General features: G+C 28.8%; 1 protein-coding gene across 2 annotated transcripts; it reads right to left on the bottom strand.

Annotated features, from left to right (window-relative positions):
* Positions 1-3,051: 3,051 nt before the first annotated feature.
* Positions 3,052-5,048, bottom strand: LOC137820859 (dof zinc finger protein 1-like). Of its 2 annotated transcripts, none has more exons than XM_068625152.1 (2): positions 4,732-5,048; positions 3,052-4,199 (listed from the first exon to the last, which is right to left on the bottom strand). In XM_068625152.1, exons 1-2 carry the CDS (start codon positions 4,753-4,755, stop codon positions 3,387-3,389), a joined length of 837 nt encoding a protein of 278 aa, XP_068481253.1. In that variant the 5' UTR covers positions 4,756-5,048; the 3' UTR covers positions 3,052-3,386. The 2 variants fall into 2 exon arrangements, with proteins under 2 accessions (XP_068481253.1, XP_068481254.1); XM_068625153.1 differs by lacking the exon at positions 4,732-5,048 and adding an exon at positions 4,271-4,506.
* Between the last annotated feature and the right edge of the window lie 14,664 nt (positions 5,049-19,712).

Genomic DNA, 19,712 nt, shown 5'->3' on the forward strand with positions numbered 1-19,712 from the left:
GTTCGCTTTAATTAATTTAATCTTTGCTTGAAAAAAAATTGTTATTTTCATTGGGAGGTTTGAAGATTAAGCATGCAATCTAAGGCATTTTCATGAATGTGTGTTTATCTTCAATTTTGACAATGAGGGAGGAAGCATATATATGTACATGGAGAAAGTAGAAGAAAACTAAAGGATTGCATTTTTTTATTAAAAATCTCATGTCGACTAGAGATAAAGACATTTTATAGTATATAAGTGAGTGTAAGAGTCATGCTAGTATGGTTTAGCATCATCTGGGTTTCAACCCAGATGGTGTGGGGGTTAACCTCCCCATCATAGGATTGTCTGATTTTGTGTCCTTAAACTTAAACACTACAAGAAAATCATGAAATAGAAACGAATTTTTAGAGACAAAAAATAATTAGTTGTTATAGTGACTAAATTAGAGACCATTTTAGAGACTAAAAAAAAATTGATTTCTAAATTAGTTTCTATTATTTTTAAATGATTTTTAATTGATATCTAATTAGCAACCAAAGTTTTTGTTACCAAATATAGAAACTAAATAATTAGTAATTAAAACCTTGGTAGCTAATTAGATATCAATTTAGAAACCATTTAACAATAATAGAAACTAATTTAGAAACCATTTTTTTTTTAATTTTTAAAATGGTCTCTAATTTAGTTACTATAACAACTAATTATTTTTTGTCTCTAAATTGATTTTATTTCATGTTTTTCTTGTAGTGAAAGCAAAATCTTATAAACTGATTTTGTAAAACTCACCTAAACTTAAAATCAACTTCTTAATAATTTTATAAATTTTAACTTGTGAAAAATATTCCGCCCTCTTAGCATGCACATTTCCATAAATCAAGACACTCACATGTAAGTTTACTAGTGTATTTAATTTCGCGGGAGAAAATGATGTTGAAATCGAAGCAAAAGTAATCTATGTTGCTTAAAAAAGATCACAATGAGTTGAATTCAGTGTTACTTACTAAACATGCACTACATTTACTTTAAAAAAAAAACGGTTGAAAAAATGAAGCATTAAGCTGAGAATACCAAGTATTAAGGCACAGCGTGATCACAGGTCATAAACACGACGGTTATAGGAATCTAGAAATCTATAATAAGGTAGCTAGCTAGAATTGTTGATATGTATGAAGTAACATCAGGAACTGGGCCAACGCTACATACATATATCTTGAGCAGCATCTTTCATAGAGTAAATTTGGGTAAGAAGGATGTAACAAGTATTTATATTGGTCAATGGAGGGAATTAGTTGGATTTGCAATAAAAATTTATACAAAGCAGCTAGGTATAGCCCATTCTTTCTTGTGTCTTCACTTAAAAATGTTGCCATATGTAGCCAAACAAATTGCTCCGAGACGATCCCAAAGGTGTACATTTCTTAACATGATTTCGTTAGAAAAATGAATGATCACCTGCTTGCACATATATGGTCCCGCAGCTACGTGAATAATTACCCTTTCTGTCCTTAATGTTAGGGCCTGTCTAGTACGTAGAAACCCTAATGTAAAAAGGTCATCATTGGAGAGAAGCCCTAGGTTGAAAGGGTCGTCCTCTAGGTTTTGATCATCCAATGCCTACATACATCAATTCTCCCCACATGATTTAGTCATAAGGAATGAGAATTTCCTTCGTAGATCAATGAATCATGCTTTTACCAAACCCTAAAAATAGTAGACTCCTTCTTCTAGGATCACAAAATATATATATATATATATATATATATATATATATATATATATATATAGTACCGACGTAAATCCAAATGAATCACAGTACATTCTATAGATATATACTGCCACACCAAATCAATAAATAAATGCTTGAAAAAATATTGTTTAGTGGATGTTTGTGGAGTAGATGAATTTGCAACCAGAAAGAGGTAGATTCCTCCATGAGTTGTTAAATTTGAATGTATAAATAGATATGCATATGCTTAACACGTTAGAAGCAAGGAAGGGTAGCGTGAATTAATATTTACCAAGGGTACATTATTATAATATTATATTGGATAAAGTGAAGGAGGTGTATCTCTACGTGGAGGAGGACACTCGCAGTGGAGGATAATATTCCTGCACGGTTACCAAGAGGAATGTTTGTAGGACCCTCCACTGGAAAAGGAGAGACCAGAGTCAAGCTCCAGCTTCTTTGGCTTTCAATATAAGAAAGGGAAAAGAAGCCCATGTGGGAGATGTATAAATAAAATAATAATGTTCACAAATTGGACCAAAGTGAGTGACTCAACGAACCTTCATCAACCACTGAAGGGAACTGTTACTGCAAAACATGGGACCAACTATGAATGAAAAAGAAAAATCTAGGTCGCATTCGGCTCGAGTGAGTTAAGACATGGAAGAGACGATGTAGCAAGGTTTTGTAAAGGTGGTAGTGATCGGAAAGCATAGGGAAACGTTAAAGTGCAGTTTGATAACCTTACAGGAGTGTATTATTGTTATTATTATATTGTTGATAAAGGATAGTTAGCTGAGTAGAATTAATTCATGGATCGTACCAATGTATTATTACTGTCATGTTATAGATCTTATTTGGTTGCTTCGTGAAAGCTGAAGGGATGGAAGAATCTGAAATACCAAGCGGTACTGTTAAGATCTGACACTTCTGATCGGTTGGCAAGCAAAAAGAAAGGAAAAGAGAGAGAGGAAAAGAGAGAGTGAGACCACTTTTGCTGTAAAGGATTTGACAGCCATCATTCCAACTCACTTTATGTTTCAGGACTGTATATAAATCACCCAAAATCCCAGTTTAGAATTTACAAATACCAACACTAAAAACTAGTTATTTGGTGCACTAAGTTGTTGCTAAGTGCCCTTATTAACCAAAATCAATTATACTTAAATACGGCATTAAATTTGAAGGTTGTGCATGACCGACCAAACTCTCTTGGTACCTGACAATAGTATTGATGGGAATCCTTTTCCTTGATGTGTTGCTGTGGTAGCAGCAAACCGTGCGCGAAGATCCTGGTAAAACCCCAAGAATAAGCGTTATTATTCTCACGGGAAAGCCAAAAATGAAAAATGAGTAGTTTTGATTATGATATAGGTTATCGACTCGATACTCCTGTTGCTTAACCTAAATAAAAATGCAAGGTAGCTTCAAAATACAGCCACATTCTTTTGGGACCAAAGCCAACAATCAAAGTGGGACTACTAGGGAAAGGAAAAGAAGACCAAAAATTGAAATGGATTCAAAAGAAGCGAAACAGCAGCCATGTACCCTATTTTGTTAGTGGTTCTGATCACTCCAAACACAACCACACTCCCTCCATTAAGAAAAGAAAAAGAAAAAGAAAAAAAAGGCTAAAACAGCAACCCTCATTCTTCCTTTTTTTTTCTCTCTAAAATATCTACCACGATCCGCCACCTAACATGCCATTCCAATACCCAGTTGAATCCCCTTGACTTCTATTCTGCTGATCGAACTCATTGGTGGTTGGAACCTGCTGCTTTAAATCCTCCACAGGAAATAAGATCCTTGCACCTGTAGGACCCTCTTGAATTCCCTGAAGACCCCCGTAACCATTTTCAAACCCCTCTAGACTGAAGTTAAGGCCAGGTGGTGGCTTAAAGTCTGGCAAAGGAAACCCAGTTGAATTGTACATTGGCATGAAGGAGTTTAAACCCCTTGAGGAAGCAATCCCAGTCTTGAGAAGCTCCATGGCAGACAACTGAGACGGTGTTGATGAGGAAGTGGCGTTCTGAAGACTACCCTTGTCTAATTCCGTGCTGTAAGGAACCTCGATGAACTTGGACACAGTGTTGTAGTCCTCAGCTGGCGGATATGCTAAGTTAAGGTCTTGGCCTTGGTGGATCTTAGGGTCCTGAGAAGCAGATTGAGGGAAATTTGGTGTTGTGAGATCAGGAAGCTTCTTTGTTGGTGGCGATGCTGGTGATGGAACTGATGGAGTTGATCTCTTGTTCTTTCTAGAGCCACCACCCACAGGAACGTTTCTCAGAGAACCACCCTCAGTCCAATACCTTCTACATGTCTTGCAAAAGTACCTTGGCTGGGAGAGGCTATAGTTATTGTAGTAGCAGAATTTGGTGTTGGTGGAATTGCACCTTGGGCAGTTCAAAGCTTGATCCTTCTGAGGCCTCGCCCTTCTCTCCAACATAGGAGGAGGCTTTGAACCTTCCATAGGTTTAACCACTCCAATACCCTGAAAAAATATCCAAATTTTAAAACAATAAAATCTAAAGGAGAGCAAAAGGCCATTACTGAATTCAAAACCTTTGCGGAGAAAAAGAGAGTCTAGGAAGGAAACAAACAAGACAAGTATACAAAGAAGGTGCTTTTATTACAACAAACACTTTGAGGGATTACAACAGCAGTGGTATGATACAAACAAATATGTTAACTTTTTCTTGGGTCCTTTATCCTTTATCAGATGGTGGAAAGGAAAGAAAATGGGAAAAAGAAAGGAGCAGTACTTTCAATAGCAGATAAAAATAAATGAGGGAAAGATCTTAAAAAGACAGCAAGAAAAATTGAATTTAGTGGGGGATTGAGCTGAACATCAGAAAAAGTTGGGGATAAAGTGGAACTTAACTTCCCCATAGAACTAACAATATAATCAAAATAATTTCCCAAGCCCAAAACTTAATAATCTAAATTATGGTTGAAAACCACAACCCCCAGCAGAGATTTTCATGATTATATGGAAAGAAAACAGAAAAAGTAGTTCTGTGTACCTGTGCCCACTGAGCTGTGTCCATGGATTTAAGAAGAGAATGGGAAAAAGGAAAAGCTACGAGTCCTCAGAGAAAGAAAAGAAACCACTTTTCTAGAGAGTGTTAAAAGCGTGTAAGGCTTTCAGAATTGGGATGTAGTGGTGGTTCCATCCATGTGTTGGCCAACTAGCTAGCTATATTAGTATTACACATGAAAGGGTAGCATTGTCTTTCAAAACCCTTTTATTTTTTAAACACTTCTTTCTCTACCATTTCATTTTTGTCTAAAATATTTATTTTTTTTATCTCTTGCTTCCTTTGTTATTCCAACACTCACTGTATTTTTCATTCTGTCCTTCTTTTCTATACCCATTTTAGACTCCACGACGAAGCTTGTGAAAAATATCATTTTTCTTAATTTTAATCACTATATGTCATATATGATGACACGTACGAGAAATTTGTGTACATGGCATGTAAGCTTACGGAGAAAGTATGTTACATAAGTCAACAATATTCTTCAGTGCTGTCTTCTTGTAAAAGCACACAAAAGAATTAGTCGGTTGATAACTTGATATATACTTTTACGACTAGAGCCACCGCGCCTGATTCCTCAACCTATTCCTTTCTCATCATGCAAAAACTACTCAAATCCACACGTTAAAAAATATCAATTACTCATCCAATCTTTATAATCATAAAAGCTCTTTTTAAAAAAAAAATTAAATATGACTCAATTTTATAAAATTAGTTTACACAATATATTATGATTTTTTTTTTCTTGATATAGATTTTTAATATTTCATTTATGTTGAAACTGTTGAATTTATACATAAGACTATAAATATTTAAGGATTATTCGATAACGAATAATTTAATAAATCTAACCTATTTTGTTATGATAAAATATAAATAATTTTGAAATTAATTAAGAATTGTTTTTAAATTTAACTTAATCTTATAAAATTAATTAAAGTGAAATTTGTACTCACTAATATATTATAAAATAATATTATAAAATGTTTTGATTTTTAATTAACCTAGAATTTTCAACAATTTATTTTATGTTAGAGCCTACTAAATTAAAACAATTTAAAATAATTTAGAATTTTTATATTTAAGATCTTAAAAAATAGCGTGATTGTAATTTTTACTCCAAATTCATACGTCTATTGATATTTAATTAAGCGAATAACTTTTATTAACACTTATAAGTTAGAGAGGATTTTAATACGTCTGAACGTAGTGGTTGCTTCTGGCAATGAAGATGACTGCCACAAACACTGTGAGTATAAAAATGAATAATAAAGTTTAAATGTGTATATCACATTTCATACCTTATATAGTGATAGATGTGGAAAAGTAGCTAAGTAGTTAACGTGGGCATACCCAAAGTACCTTCAAAACACTTGTTACATTATTATATAATGTTATTTGAAGGACGAATTGTAAAAGTTGAGTATAAACTCTTCCTCCTACTTGTAGCATAAGTTTTTTGGGGAAAAACTTTTTAATAACTTTTTAATTATTGATATAAGATTACAAAAAAATGTTAATAATATTTTTAATTATAAAAGTTTATTTTAAATTATTACAAGTTACTAGTGAACATGTCTTATCTTTAGAATGATAAGCTATTACCTGATCTGATAAATTATTGTTTGATATAACATCCATAATTAGTTTTGAAAAACTATGTTTCATACACACATTTAAATAGGACACATGGCAAAGTAATCCTTAAAACGAGAATAAGTTCTAGTTGAATTGCATGAATAAGAATACATATGAACTTCTTTTATGGAAAGCATTTAAGTAGGTAAAACACTTATAAATAAGACTTGTGAACTATTTAATGTTCTATTTTAAGTCCTAGGAATTACAAACATTAACTAAAATATTTTCACATCCGTGAAGCCTAGTAAAATTGGTCCTACACATTTAAAGATTTTTTTAAAGATAAAGAGACAAGTAAGAGGATCCAAAATGCGACAATGCAAGAGAATATAACAATGAAAATTCCCCCTACATTACAACAAATTATAGATATCATGAATTAATAAGTGAAGAGAAGGAAACACAATAGTGTATACCAAAGACGCCCTAAAAGTGCAGGAACAACTCAAACAAAAAATATAAAGAATTGCAACATGAATTTCAATCTTTCTCGGTGGAAATGAAAAAAGTCGACTATTCAATGGTGTCCAAGATTTAAGTTTTCATTTGAAAATATTTGAACTTAAATTTTAATCAAAAGTGATTTGAAGTATGCAACATGTTTGTATTTACATTGACTAGAATTATCTTAGATTGGTTCAGTGATAGATCAATAATTTATTTTTTAGATTTTTCTAAATTGTTTGTCTCTCAATTTATGCTAACAAGCTTAAACCCTAAAATAGGAGATTTGATTGATATAAGAAAACACTTTGAAGAAACTTTGAATGCATACTTAGGACGTTTTAGCAATGTGATTGTTAACATTCTTAGTGGGATGAAGGCATGTTTGTTTATGTCTTGTTATGTTTTGAAATAGTCTATTTGACAAATTATTAATATAGAGAAAAGCAAAAAATATGGGAAAGATAAGATCACTAGTCATGTCACATATGAAGTTGAAGAAGTAAAGGTTAAAAATTGTCACTCCTCAACAAGGACTTAAAGAATATTTAGTACAAGGAAGAACACATCTTTTATTTAATAGGAATGATAAATGTTATCAATCATACAATAATTAGTGTGGTTATCTAGAGATTGAATTCATACTTCTCACTGTGACTCAAATGAAGTTATTGAAATATGTTTATACCACAAAGTGATTAAAGTTTCCAACTAGATTAAATAAGCAACAATCAAAATGCATAATGACATTTGAGAAATTGAGAAACTCTCAAAGAAGGACATTTGACAATATGCAAAAGGTAAAAGACTAATTGTTTATTTTTCTAGAGTGGAAAACGTGGATAGATTGCAAAAAGAGAAAGTTGAAAAAAAAAATAATAAAAAGATGAAAATAGAAACTATAATATACTCGAAAATTTTCAAGTGAACAAAAATTTGTGTGAAAAAAATTATAATTAATTATATTTTAATATAATTGATTATAGTATCATTGATAATGATGTGTGTGTTGTGAAACACCATAATTGGATCTTAACTAACATAAATTCTAATGTTGTCTCCATCATTCCTAAGCTTCCTATAGCTAACTCCATTTAGGATTTTAGACTTATTGTTGTTGCCAATTTTAGGTTAAGGTTATTTATAAAATTTTGGTTATGACTTGTTCTAGTTTGAAGTAAGATCATATCCCTAATCAAAATGATTTTATCAAAGGAATAAACATTAAAGATTGCATATGCATTGCTTCTAAAGTTATTACTTTAATGTTGCTATCAAAGTAGATATTAAAAAGGTCTTTGATACTCTTAATTTTCCTTCTACAAGTGTTACAATAGTTTGAATTTTCATTGATTTTGATAAATTGGATTCATACCATTTTTAAATCTACTCTTCTTTCTACTAGAGTTAATCAGAATTTGGTTGGGTATTTCTCATGTAGTAGAGGTGTTATGCGGGGAGATCATTTATCTCCCTTTCTGTTTTCTTAGCTGAAGAAGTTTTAAGCATGTGCTTATCTTTTATTCTATTAACAGATGCTTCCTAAGGCTGACCTTAAATACATTATTTTTCCTTCGCATGTCCTTTTATGTTGATGATATCTTTGTGTTTTGCAAGGCTAACAAAAATATTATATCTAATCTCATGAATTTTCTAGAGTCTTATGAGACGGTTTCTAGTCAATGGATGAAAGTTTCTAAAAGCTTTTTTTCTGTAGATAACTATGCTTCTTTTAGTGGGAGGATTAAAAATGTTATTGGTTGCAATAGGGGATTTATACCTTTTGAATATCTTGTTGTTCATATTTTTATAGGTGCTCTTGAGATTAGATTCCTCCAACCTCTAGTAGATAAGGTGAAATGTAAATTGATTTTTTAGAGAGAGAAAATGTTAAGTGTGACAAGGAGGATTCACATAATCAATTCTATTATATCTAGTTTTATGACTTATAACTTACAAATTTAGAAATGACCTATTAATCTTCTTAAGGAGGTTAACAAATAGGTTTAAAAAAATTCATATTGACGCGTGATATTAACAAGATAGGTATGATTAATGTTAATAGGAGTACTATTTGTAGTTCTAAGTTTGATGAGGTTTGCAAGTTTTCAATTAGATTTTCCTTATAGCGATATGCATTGGTTTATCTTAATGAAAACTAGGTTTCTTAAAACCAAGTATCTGAAATCCTCACTTATCACTCCCTTTTTGTTTGACCTAAGACAAATTATTTATATGATATTGTGTTGACCAATTATGCTTTGTGTGTTATTTATGTAGGGAACAAGAGTATAGTATTTGTCATTTTTTCTTTGATTGTCCTTCTACTAATTACCAGTGAACTTGACTTCAAAATGTCTTCTTTGATTTTATTAAACTTTCTTGTTTAAGTCTTTTCTCTTTTCTTAAGTTTTTAGGCAGCCATTTGATCAGGCCTTAAGTTTGCATGTGTCACTTTCCCTTTATGGATGATTTGGAGGATAATGAATCATGTTAGGTTCCAACAAAACATTAGTATTGATTTGGTTTTTCACACTGTTAAGGGGTACATTAAAATGTCACATAAGGCTTCTAATAAGTTTATGTCAGATGATATCCACTTTGAAGTTTTTTAGAGTCATCACTAGGCCTAGAAAGGTTTATACTCTGGTTCATATGGTTTGACTTTTTTTAAGATGTGTTGGATCAAAGTTAATAGTGATGGTGCTACTAGAGAGTCTCTTGGTATTGTTACTTGTGTTGAGATCTTTACAACGAGTAGAGGGAAGTGTCTATTGCCAATTTTTTGACTTATTTGGGCAGTTGGGGTTCTTTTTGTGCTGAAATCATGAGAGTTATTCTTGCCATTAAGTATGATGAGTCTGTTGGTTATAAGAGGCTTTGGTTGGAAAGTGACTATTCTTTGCTTTGTCAAATTTTCTTCTTTGTTAGATTGGTCCCTTGGTCCTTAGAGAGATAAAGACAATGTTTAAAGATTTACAAAGGCATGGAGTTCAAGGATTCAAAAATTAGCTAATCTTAAAGATAAAAAATAAGTTAAATTTTAAATGGTACTCTATCTTGCCTCCTTGTATGTTAGTTTGAATTTTTTTCATAACAAATTTCAACTCTCTATGTTTCCTTTTTAGTAGGAAATGTTTTTTTTTTCTCTCATATAAATTTGGTTTGGTCACCCTATAATTTTTTTATTATTTTCCTTTTTAATAATATAAATAATGTGACATATAATTGATGATATTTGAAGTTCATAATACTATCTAACATGAGTTTTATAAAAGAGATTGATTTATACTAAGTTTATTTAAAAATAACTTTTGTACAAAATCACTTTAAAAAAACATTAAAATTAATTACTAAATGTATGGATCATTTAATAATATTTTTTAAAGCAGTAAATTATGTTAAATATTTAAAAAAATCATTTCTATAATAATTTAATCTAAATAAAAAAAATACTTTTTTATAAATTATAAGTATTATATGTGAGATAAAAAAAAAATATTCATAATTAATCAAGCACTAAAAGATCACACTTAATTATTAAAACGGTATATTATACACTATTTATTATCAATTAGTAATATATATTAATTTATAACTTAATATAAATAATATGTTTAACATACTTAAAAGTACGTACTATTATTAAAGATTTTTAAAAAAACTATTTAATATTGTAAATTAATATAAATGTATTTAAGATGTGACTTACACTTGGGTTGCACTTTCTCAGATGGTGAAAAAAGAGCTGAAATGGGAGAATATTTCCGACTTTGATTAAACTCAATTGTGTTTTGTTTGCACAATGTACTGTGTTTGTAGAAGAAAAAAAAGTGAAGAATTTGGTAAGAAAGAGTGTATTTTTATCTTTCAAGGAATTTTGATTTTCGATTAAGGGTTTTTATGCTGTCCTTCTATATGCATTGTTTTTTTATATTTTAAAAATATATTAAAAAATCTTTTAACATATCAAATTTAAGAAAAGCTTATTTGAGTGGAATGCATGATAAACCTATAAGGCATGAGAAGAAATATGATGAGATAACACTTCTCTTTTTACCTTTCTCAAGTAAAATATGTATTTTTGGTAGTTTGTAATATAAGAATATGTTGGTAGTTTAATTAGTAATATTAAGACCCCTTCACAATTTTTTATTACTCAATTTTAATAAATAAATAAAAATTTAAAAGTGAAATTTGAGTATTGTTTGGTCATATGAAGAAAGTCATTTGAGGGTTTCTACCTTTGTATAAAATGCTTTTGTTCTAGTCATTAATTTGAAGTACCTATGATGGTTAGTTGGATGCACAAAGACAACATGATCTATTATATCTTAAGCTTGATTAATCTATTATAGCTTAAGTTTTGTTAACTATGTAGCTTCCCAAATAACATATTATTACTACAAGAGTTTATATAAGTGATTATGTATGATCATATGTAAATTAATTAATAAGTAGACAAATTTGTGTTAAGAACCCCATATAATAGATTATACATTAATCATAATTAACTATATAACCTTTTACATTAAAGTTTTCCGCATAGTATACAATCCATTAGTACAGCTGAGTATCTAACATGCTCCATTTCAACAGTCAAATTGAATAGAATTTTGAACAAAGTGGTAACATTGTTATTTTCAAAAATTAAAGATAAATTTATTTGTGATGAAACTAATTCTTATACAATTTTTTTTTTTAATTTATTTCTCCCATCTTTATATTTTTTTCACATAATCTAACCATCTCATTTTTCAATATATAATAATATTGTTTACTTTTTCTTTTTCGTATTATCTAAATAAAATCTCAGGAAGAGTATGGATGGAGAGTATGGCAAGGGAGAAGGAAAAGAAAAAAAAAACCATTTGGTAACATAAAAAGAAGAGTTATAAAAAAAATAACGACGACAACAACTTTTTATATAAAATAAAAAAACATAAAAAATGATGTAATAAAGTCATTAGAAAACTTGAGTTTATTTATTTTATTCTTAAACCTTATTTTATTTTATTTTAATAAATAAATAATAATATTTAGAATGGTAATAAAATAATAGTTATTTAATTTTAAATATAAGAATATCAAACAATTATTTTTATTAGCCTTTATTTTTACTTTTTTTTTCCTTTTCTTCACTTATCTTATCTTTCTGTATTTCTTTTTTCTTTACTAATTACATCCTTAATTTAATTTGATTTTAGTTATAAAAACCGAAAATTAAATTAAGTTAGATAGTAAATAAGCCTGTAACTTTTCATGACTTAAATGTTATTATTTTCATATAAAAAATATCTTAACCTTTGTTTCCTATAAATTTATTTGTATTTTATTCTTCTAAAATTTAAAATTATTAACTTTAGTCTCTTCAAAACGAATTATTGTTTTTTCTTTATTATACATACATATTATTTTAATTCTTCAAAAAATTTAGTTTCTATGTTTATTATAAAATAGATAAAAAAAAACATTTATTTAGAAGTTTTATAAAACTTTTGAAAAACATTAAATATTAATATTGTATCAGATGCGGAGTATGATTAAGAATAATTATTTGACCCTCGGCAAAGTTACTGATATGGTAGATGTACAATATTCTGACACAAAGAAAACGGTGACGTCAGATTGAATATGATTTTTTTTCTCATAAGAAAGTAAAAAGAGAGAGCGTGGTATGCATTAAAACGAGAGAGGCCTGCAGAAATGCGCAGCAGAATAGAGGCATCGATGAGGGAGATGAGATGAATATGGATCGGCGGCGGCGGCGGCGGCGGCGTGAAGTTCGAGGGAGTTGAGCTCCGGGAAGGAGGAAAAAAGAGAACACGTGTGAGTGATTGTGAAACGTGTCGCTGACGTTACAATCTGAACCGCATCTCTCTGTCTGGCCTCTCAGTCTCGGTCACTTCATCAACATGTGGTGTTTGGACCACCGTTCATTCCATCAATTCTACACACAATATTCCCTCACCGTCAGATCAATTCACAGGTCGTTCTTAGATCTTTCTCAATAACAAACAATAATCATGCATCCACACACTTGCTTTTTCATGTTATTTTACAAGATATTTTAATGTTTTATAAAAAAATTAAATATATTTTTCGATTATGTAATGAATGATGATTGTCAATTTATTTTAATGTAAAATTGAATTTTTAGATTAGAATGTTAAATATTTTATATTTATATTAATCCATTGTTGATATAAATATCATAATATTATAATATAATTAATATTCAAAATTCGTCTATTAAATAAAGAAAATATTAGTAGGAACTTATTTCACTAATTTTTTTACTATAAAAATATGTGAAATTTAAAGTTTAAACTAAAAATTAAAATTAATTTTATGTAAAAGTATAGAAACGAAAAATATATTTAATTTTATAAAAAATAAATGTATTTAATATCTTCATATAAATAGTTTAGTATTTTTAATACTAAAAAAGAAAAATTAAGGATTATGATTTTTTAATAGTTTTATATTTTTCTCATTTTCTTCCTATTAATATTTTACTATGAAGGATGATGTATTACTATTCACACTGGTGTATAAAAGGTCAATCACAATAGTTATTTTAATAATTATATAGCGATTTTGAAACGGTTGTCTATGTACACATAATTTATTCTATTAGAGGTATAAACGATTATTCTCAAAATGTCATGTATAAATCACATATAAACGACGATTAAGGTAATAATTGTCCTTTTAGACTCATTCTTGCACTGCCAAACATTGTACATGCTCGAGTCTAAAATGACGGTTATGGTCATAACCACCGTTTTAGACCCTTCCCTGACACAACAAATTTTCTCCATGCGGTATTTTCGGGTTGCATGTGCATCATCATCTACATCTTCATCTTTATTCATTATTATTGGTATCAATGAAGGGAGATTACCATTTTCAATGTCATCAATAACCTCCACTTGTTTTTTTCCATGTAAAATGATATGTCAATGTTCTGACATAGGATATTTGACATAGAAAACCTGAGATGCTTGTTGAACCATTACAAATGACTCATCCCAAATCTTTCGAAAGTTCAATAATATAAATCATGATTAATCAATTTTAACATCATTCTTACTATCAACCCATTTATACTTGAAAACTAGAAAAAAAAAACTTTAAAATATAAATTTGTTATGACTTTAGTTTAATTTGATATATATATATATATATATTAAATTTTAGTAATTTTTTTAAGGTTAATTATTTATAAACACTTATATATTATTAAATATTTTTTTAATAAATTTCTCTAAGTTCTTTAATTTATTTTGTTTATTTGTCAAAAGGAAAATTAAAAAGGGGGAATATTATAAGAAATAAGTTTTATTTTTTTATCATATATAATTCATTCACAACTCTCAAGATTAAATGGAATGAATATAGTAATAACTTAAATTTCAATTTGGTTTACGGTAGAAAAGAGACACTAAAAAACATAGTATTATCTATGTATTTTTACCTACGGATTTGAATCCGTAAGTAAATTCAACATTATCTACAAATATTATCTACGGACAACATTACCTACGGATATTACCCACAGATTTGAATTTATAGATAAATTTAATAATACATACCACCTATTACCCACAGATCATATTAACTACCAACTATTATTTACGAATCTCTATTACTTACCAACTATTATCATAATAATTATATACATATTATTAAAAATATTATTATAATATGAATAATTATAAAATCATAATTAATATTCATAAATAATAATAATAATTATAACTAATATGTATACATAGTATTAATATTATAAAATTAATAATATTAATAATATTTAGTAATACTTATAATATTTATTAGTAATAATATAATAATATTAAAAATATGAATAATGTTAATAATTTTTATATTATTAATTAATAATTTTACTAATAAATATAATAATAATCATAACCACAATCAAATTTGACTAGTTTAATGATTATTTTTTTTTGAATATTTTTCAAGGATTTAACTTAACTTTGAGTCTCATTGCTTAACTTCGAGTCTCATTGTTGAAGTTTAGTTCTGATTATTGTGGAAGTAAAAGTATTATGATGGTACTTGGAGATTTTATTAGTAAGAGTATTATGATGGTACTTGGAGATTTTATTAGTAAGGGTTTTTAGTATTGTATTTTTGGATTTAGGATTTTAATTTATTTTGTGAATTTTTTAATAGTTTTTTATTTTATTTTATTTTGAATGTTTTAAATTTGATCTAACATTTTTTAGAAACTAGTGAATACAATTATTTTCGTTAAACGGGGTGGTAATAATGTTGTTATAAAAATGAGTCATTTTCTATTTGTGTCACGTGTTATTGTATTAATATCGTTATCATTAATTTGGTAGAAAATACTACATTTTTTTTAGAAAATTAGATTAAATTAAAACGTTAAAAAAAATTGAAAAATTATTATAATAATAAGCTATTAAACCTATTTTTTTCATGCTCTGTTTATTTATATTTTGGATTATGTTTTAATAGATTAGGTTTCCTCCCTATCTATCTATCTATATATATATATATTTCAAAAAATTTAAACATTACTTTAATGGTTTGAAATTATCAAAAAGACTCTGTCACTGTGTAGTCTTATAAAATATTTTAATCATTCATAAATAATATCATCTTTTAATATTTTTTTTCTATGGACTTAAGAAAAGGACGAAGGAGATTTGTAATGGTTTGATTTAATGTATTTTGAGGTGAAATTTAAATATAATATTTTGTTTTTAATTGATAATTGATATTGTCATTTTATTTGTCATGTTTGTTTACCATGATCCAAATGATAATGCTTAACTGCTAGTAATATATTTGAAATATTAATTGCTATCAACATCTAATCATAATAATAAGAAGTTTTTATATATATGCAAGGAATCAATATTTATGAAACTCTCTTAATAATTTTATATGCAAAGAATCAATGTAAATAACTTTTATATGCGCATCAACATCAATCAAATATATAATATTACCATGCTATTCAAAATACAAATACAAAAGAGTAAGAAATATGACCCTCAATCCCAATTTTTTCAATTGAACCTTGTTTTCTTTACAATTCTTGCAATCAAAACAAACTCTCAACAAACTTTATTATTTTATTTTCTATTTAGTGAATCTTACACTTGATTATATTATTTTATTATTCTTTGTGAGTTCGATATCCGTATTTATAAATAAATTATTACTTTTGACGACAGTGTTATACTTACCGTAAAATAATCATTAATTATATTGAATGCATGAAGGTTATTGGATTTAGTTCATGAAATCCAACCTCACTTATCTTCTTAAATGGTTTTAGTATGCTTTTATGGTTCTATTTAAGGAGATAAGTGGCCATAAGGAGATAACCACTTTTTAAATTATATAAACCAACCTCACTTTCAATATTAGATATTTTTTCCTTCAATGGCCAAACTTTTTGCGATTTCTGGAAATGAATTTTGGTCCTCTTTCATTACCTTTTTTTTTTCTTTTTTGAAAACTACTGACCCATAAAAAAATATTACATCATCTTTATTAATGCTTGAAATCTATTATCTAAAAACAACTTATAACAAATAATAAGTCAGAGTTAGATGTTATTATTTTTTAGCCTAGATCAAATATAACTTAATAAAATCTGGTATGCTACCTATGTTTTGTAATAATAGCCCCACAATTTATCTGCTGTACAGAACTATTACATGTAATCCAACATACAAAAGAAGATTAGTTAGGCAAGTTACGTGAAGAATTGACCTGTTTTACCTTTTTATCTTTATTTTGAAGTTAGCTCAAAAGCTTGTTTGTATCAATTGTAGATAAATATGCATTGTCTAAAGTTGCATGCTGAGATTTAACTTGCTCTTTAAATTGTCATATTTAGAAGAGAAAAAAAAAATTACTATCACGTAGTTGATATTAGATATTCGATTTTTTCTTACCTTTACTTACATACCACTTTAATATATACTCCTCCACTAAAAAAAATTAAGAATAACCCGTTAGGGCTATTCTTCTAAATAAGTGGATTGACCCAGTTTATATTCCTGTTGGGCTGGTAAAATTACCATGAAGAGTTTAATTAGGTCAACATTTGCTTCCCTTATTATATTTTATTTATAGAAAAGGTTTTGAAAATTCTTTTTTTTAAAGTTTCATTGAATGAAAATGTATTTTTAGAGCCCGAATGATCTCAGAATGTATCGGTTCGGTATCGATAGAATAACATGGAGTAAACGTATTAATTAAATTGTATATTAACATTAATTAAATTATATAAAAATTAGATAATATACAAATGTTAATTGTGATACACGTAGTAAGTAGGTTGAATAGTAAAATCTCTATTATATAAATATATTTTAAATATTCATTCTAAAATCGAAGAACCTTTTTTCGAATCAAAAGATGATCCTCGATGTTAAAAAAAGGAAGAAAAATACAACTAAAGAGAATGAATCAATTATTCAGCTAATAACACTTATCTCAGCTCCTCTTATAAGAAAGAAAATTTTATAGATATATATTTATTTATTTATTTTTTTACGGTTCTATTATTATTGTTTTATCAACCTCAATTATATGAGGGTTCCCATGTCAATAAGATGTTTTTCTGTATTTTTTCAGTCAAAAAAAGTCCTGTTTCAAAGATGTCATTTTTGGTGCGGTTTCTCTTAAGAGGTGATTTTCCTTTACCAAGGAGAAACAGTGGTAAAGTGTCATTTTCCTTTATTTTTGATGAAATTCCCTCTCAAAAGGTGCATAAGAATTTTACAATTCATTTACTGGTCCTAACTAACTTCAATTCTGATCCATTGTGTAAAACCCACTAAGCAGATTAACATGCTGAATCAACTCAGTGAAAAAGAAGAGAGTTCTTTAAAAAAATCATTGGAAACAAAAGTTATACAAAATCTACTGTGTCTTATCTACTAAGCTTTAATTAGTAGGTTCTTTGCTTAGCCACTCCTTGTTCCACATGTATACAACCTTTTCCTACCAACCAATCCTTCACTCATTTTTTATTTGCAGCACCAATTACGTCAAAGCTTTGTGCATTAGGGAGACCTAACCGACACTTCAATTTCATATTCTATTCAGGACACAAAGGGAAGCGCCTAAAGTTCTCACAAAAAGCTCACACCAAAAGAACAAAAAAGAGAAAAACAAATGAAAATTAGGTCTCAAACTCAATCTTAAGGTAAATGAGAAAAATGAAGATTTAAGATGGACTAGTAGTTGCACGAAAACTTCTCATCATTCAGCAACATCTTTTAAAGTCAAACTCGTCATCAACTTCAAACACCTTTTTCTTAAAAACAACATCCTTAAAGAAGGTTATTTGTAGGGGTTACAATTTCACTATTTACAAAATTTTTTTTGATGTGACAGCTTTTATACATTTGAAAAATATATACTTATTCTTAATAAAGTTTAAGAATTGATAGAAAATTATAAAACTAACTATTTTGAAATTCTTAAATATGGCATTATCAAAGAAAAAAAAGTTCTCAAAGTTCTTAAGTCTCATGTAATGTTATAGGACTCACAAAAAGTAGTTAAACAGCACCCATAGTTACACCATTCAACATGCTCTAACAATAATTATATAACTCCACCATCAATGCCGTTTACCCGGTTCTCTTGTCTCCTTATTCCGTACAAAAAGAATTCCACTGTTCACACTGGGACACACCTCAACATGCAGTGATTTCAGCGTTTAACAAAATGAAAAAGAAAAAGGATAAGTGTGAGCTAATCCATGGTGCTCCTTCCTTTTATGTGCTTTAGTTATAGTTTATTGTTTTGCATTTTGTTGGAGAAGTGGTGGAGCCAAAGCTATTGTTGGAAGTTTTGAATCAGTGAGAAGCATATTCAATTCAAAAGAAGGCAGCAGAATAAAAAAAGAATGCTATTGCACCTTATAAATTCAGTCACATGAAGCTCACAATATGTCTTATAAGTGGCTTTAATTCATCTTCACTTTCAAAATTTCAAGGAATCAGCATGTAGACGAATAGTTTATACGACTATTCAAGCCAAGACAGCAGCACTATTGCATTGAAATGAAGATTAAATTTCTAAATAACAAAAATATTCAAAAGAGAACAAAGACTTGGGAGAACGCATGCGATCTTAGCAGCATTTTTTAAGAGTTTCCAGCTTTGGCATACAGCTTTAGTCCATTGAAACCCAAAGAAAAGGTCCACTCAGTAGAATACACAACAAGTGTGGGGTCAAAAACTGTATATGATCATCGCCAACTTAATATATATAGAAAGATAAATTTCATGATTAGATAATTGCATATTGAAATAAAGATATTGAAGAGAAAACGACGTTGTTGAATGGAGAACTATGCGATGTCAGCGTCACTGAAGTGTACATACATTGTGTGAAGTTCAAATTAGTCACTCAACATCGCAAACGTCAATGAACTTCTGTTCTGCATTATGGTTTTGGTGTCAGTATTGGGGTTTCCTGTGTACATGACAGCCAGAGAACGTGCGTGTTACAAGTTGCCTTCAACCTACACATCTTTTCACTCATCTCCTTCTATAATGGTTTTTTTTTATCATCATGGGGTTTTTTTTTTTTTTGCTTTTTATCAAAATGGGGTATGTTTAAAAAAAATTACAAATTAAGACAAGTCGTGTCAATTCGGCACGATTTCATATGCACAAATCGTCCCAATTAGGCACGACTTATGTCTTGTCATACTGAAGTCGTGCCAGCTTAGCACGACTTCTGCCTTGTCATACTGAAGTTGTGCCAACTTGGCACGACTTCTGCCACGTCATAATTTTTTTTATTTTATTGTTTATATATTGGGTAGTAAGTTATGTAATATTAAAAAT

This window comes from Phaseolus vulgaris, chromosome 9 (assembly GCF_000499845.2).
Source record: "Phaseolus vulgaris cultivar G19833 chromosome 9, P. vulgaris v2.0, whole genome shotgun sequence".
Classification (NCBI taxonomy): Eukaryota; Viridiplantae; Streptophyta; class Magnoliopsida; order Fabales; family Fabaceae; genus Phaseolus; species Phaseolus vulgaris.

Coding starts and splice junctions, on each gene's coding strand:
- LOC137820859 (XM_068625152.1), bottom strand. CDS start 4,755: ATGGACACAGCTCAGTGGGCACAG. Junction 4,200..4,731: donor ACACAGCTCAGTGGGCACAG/GTACACAGAACT, acceptor ATATTTTTTCAG/GGTATTGGAGTGGTTAAACC.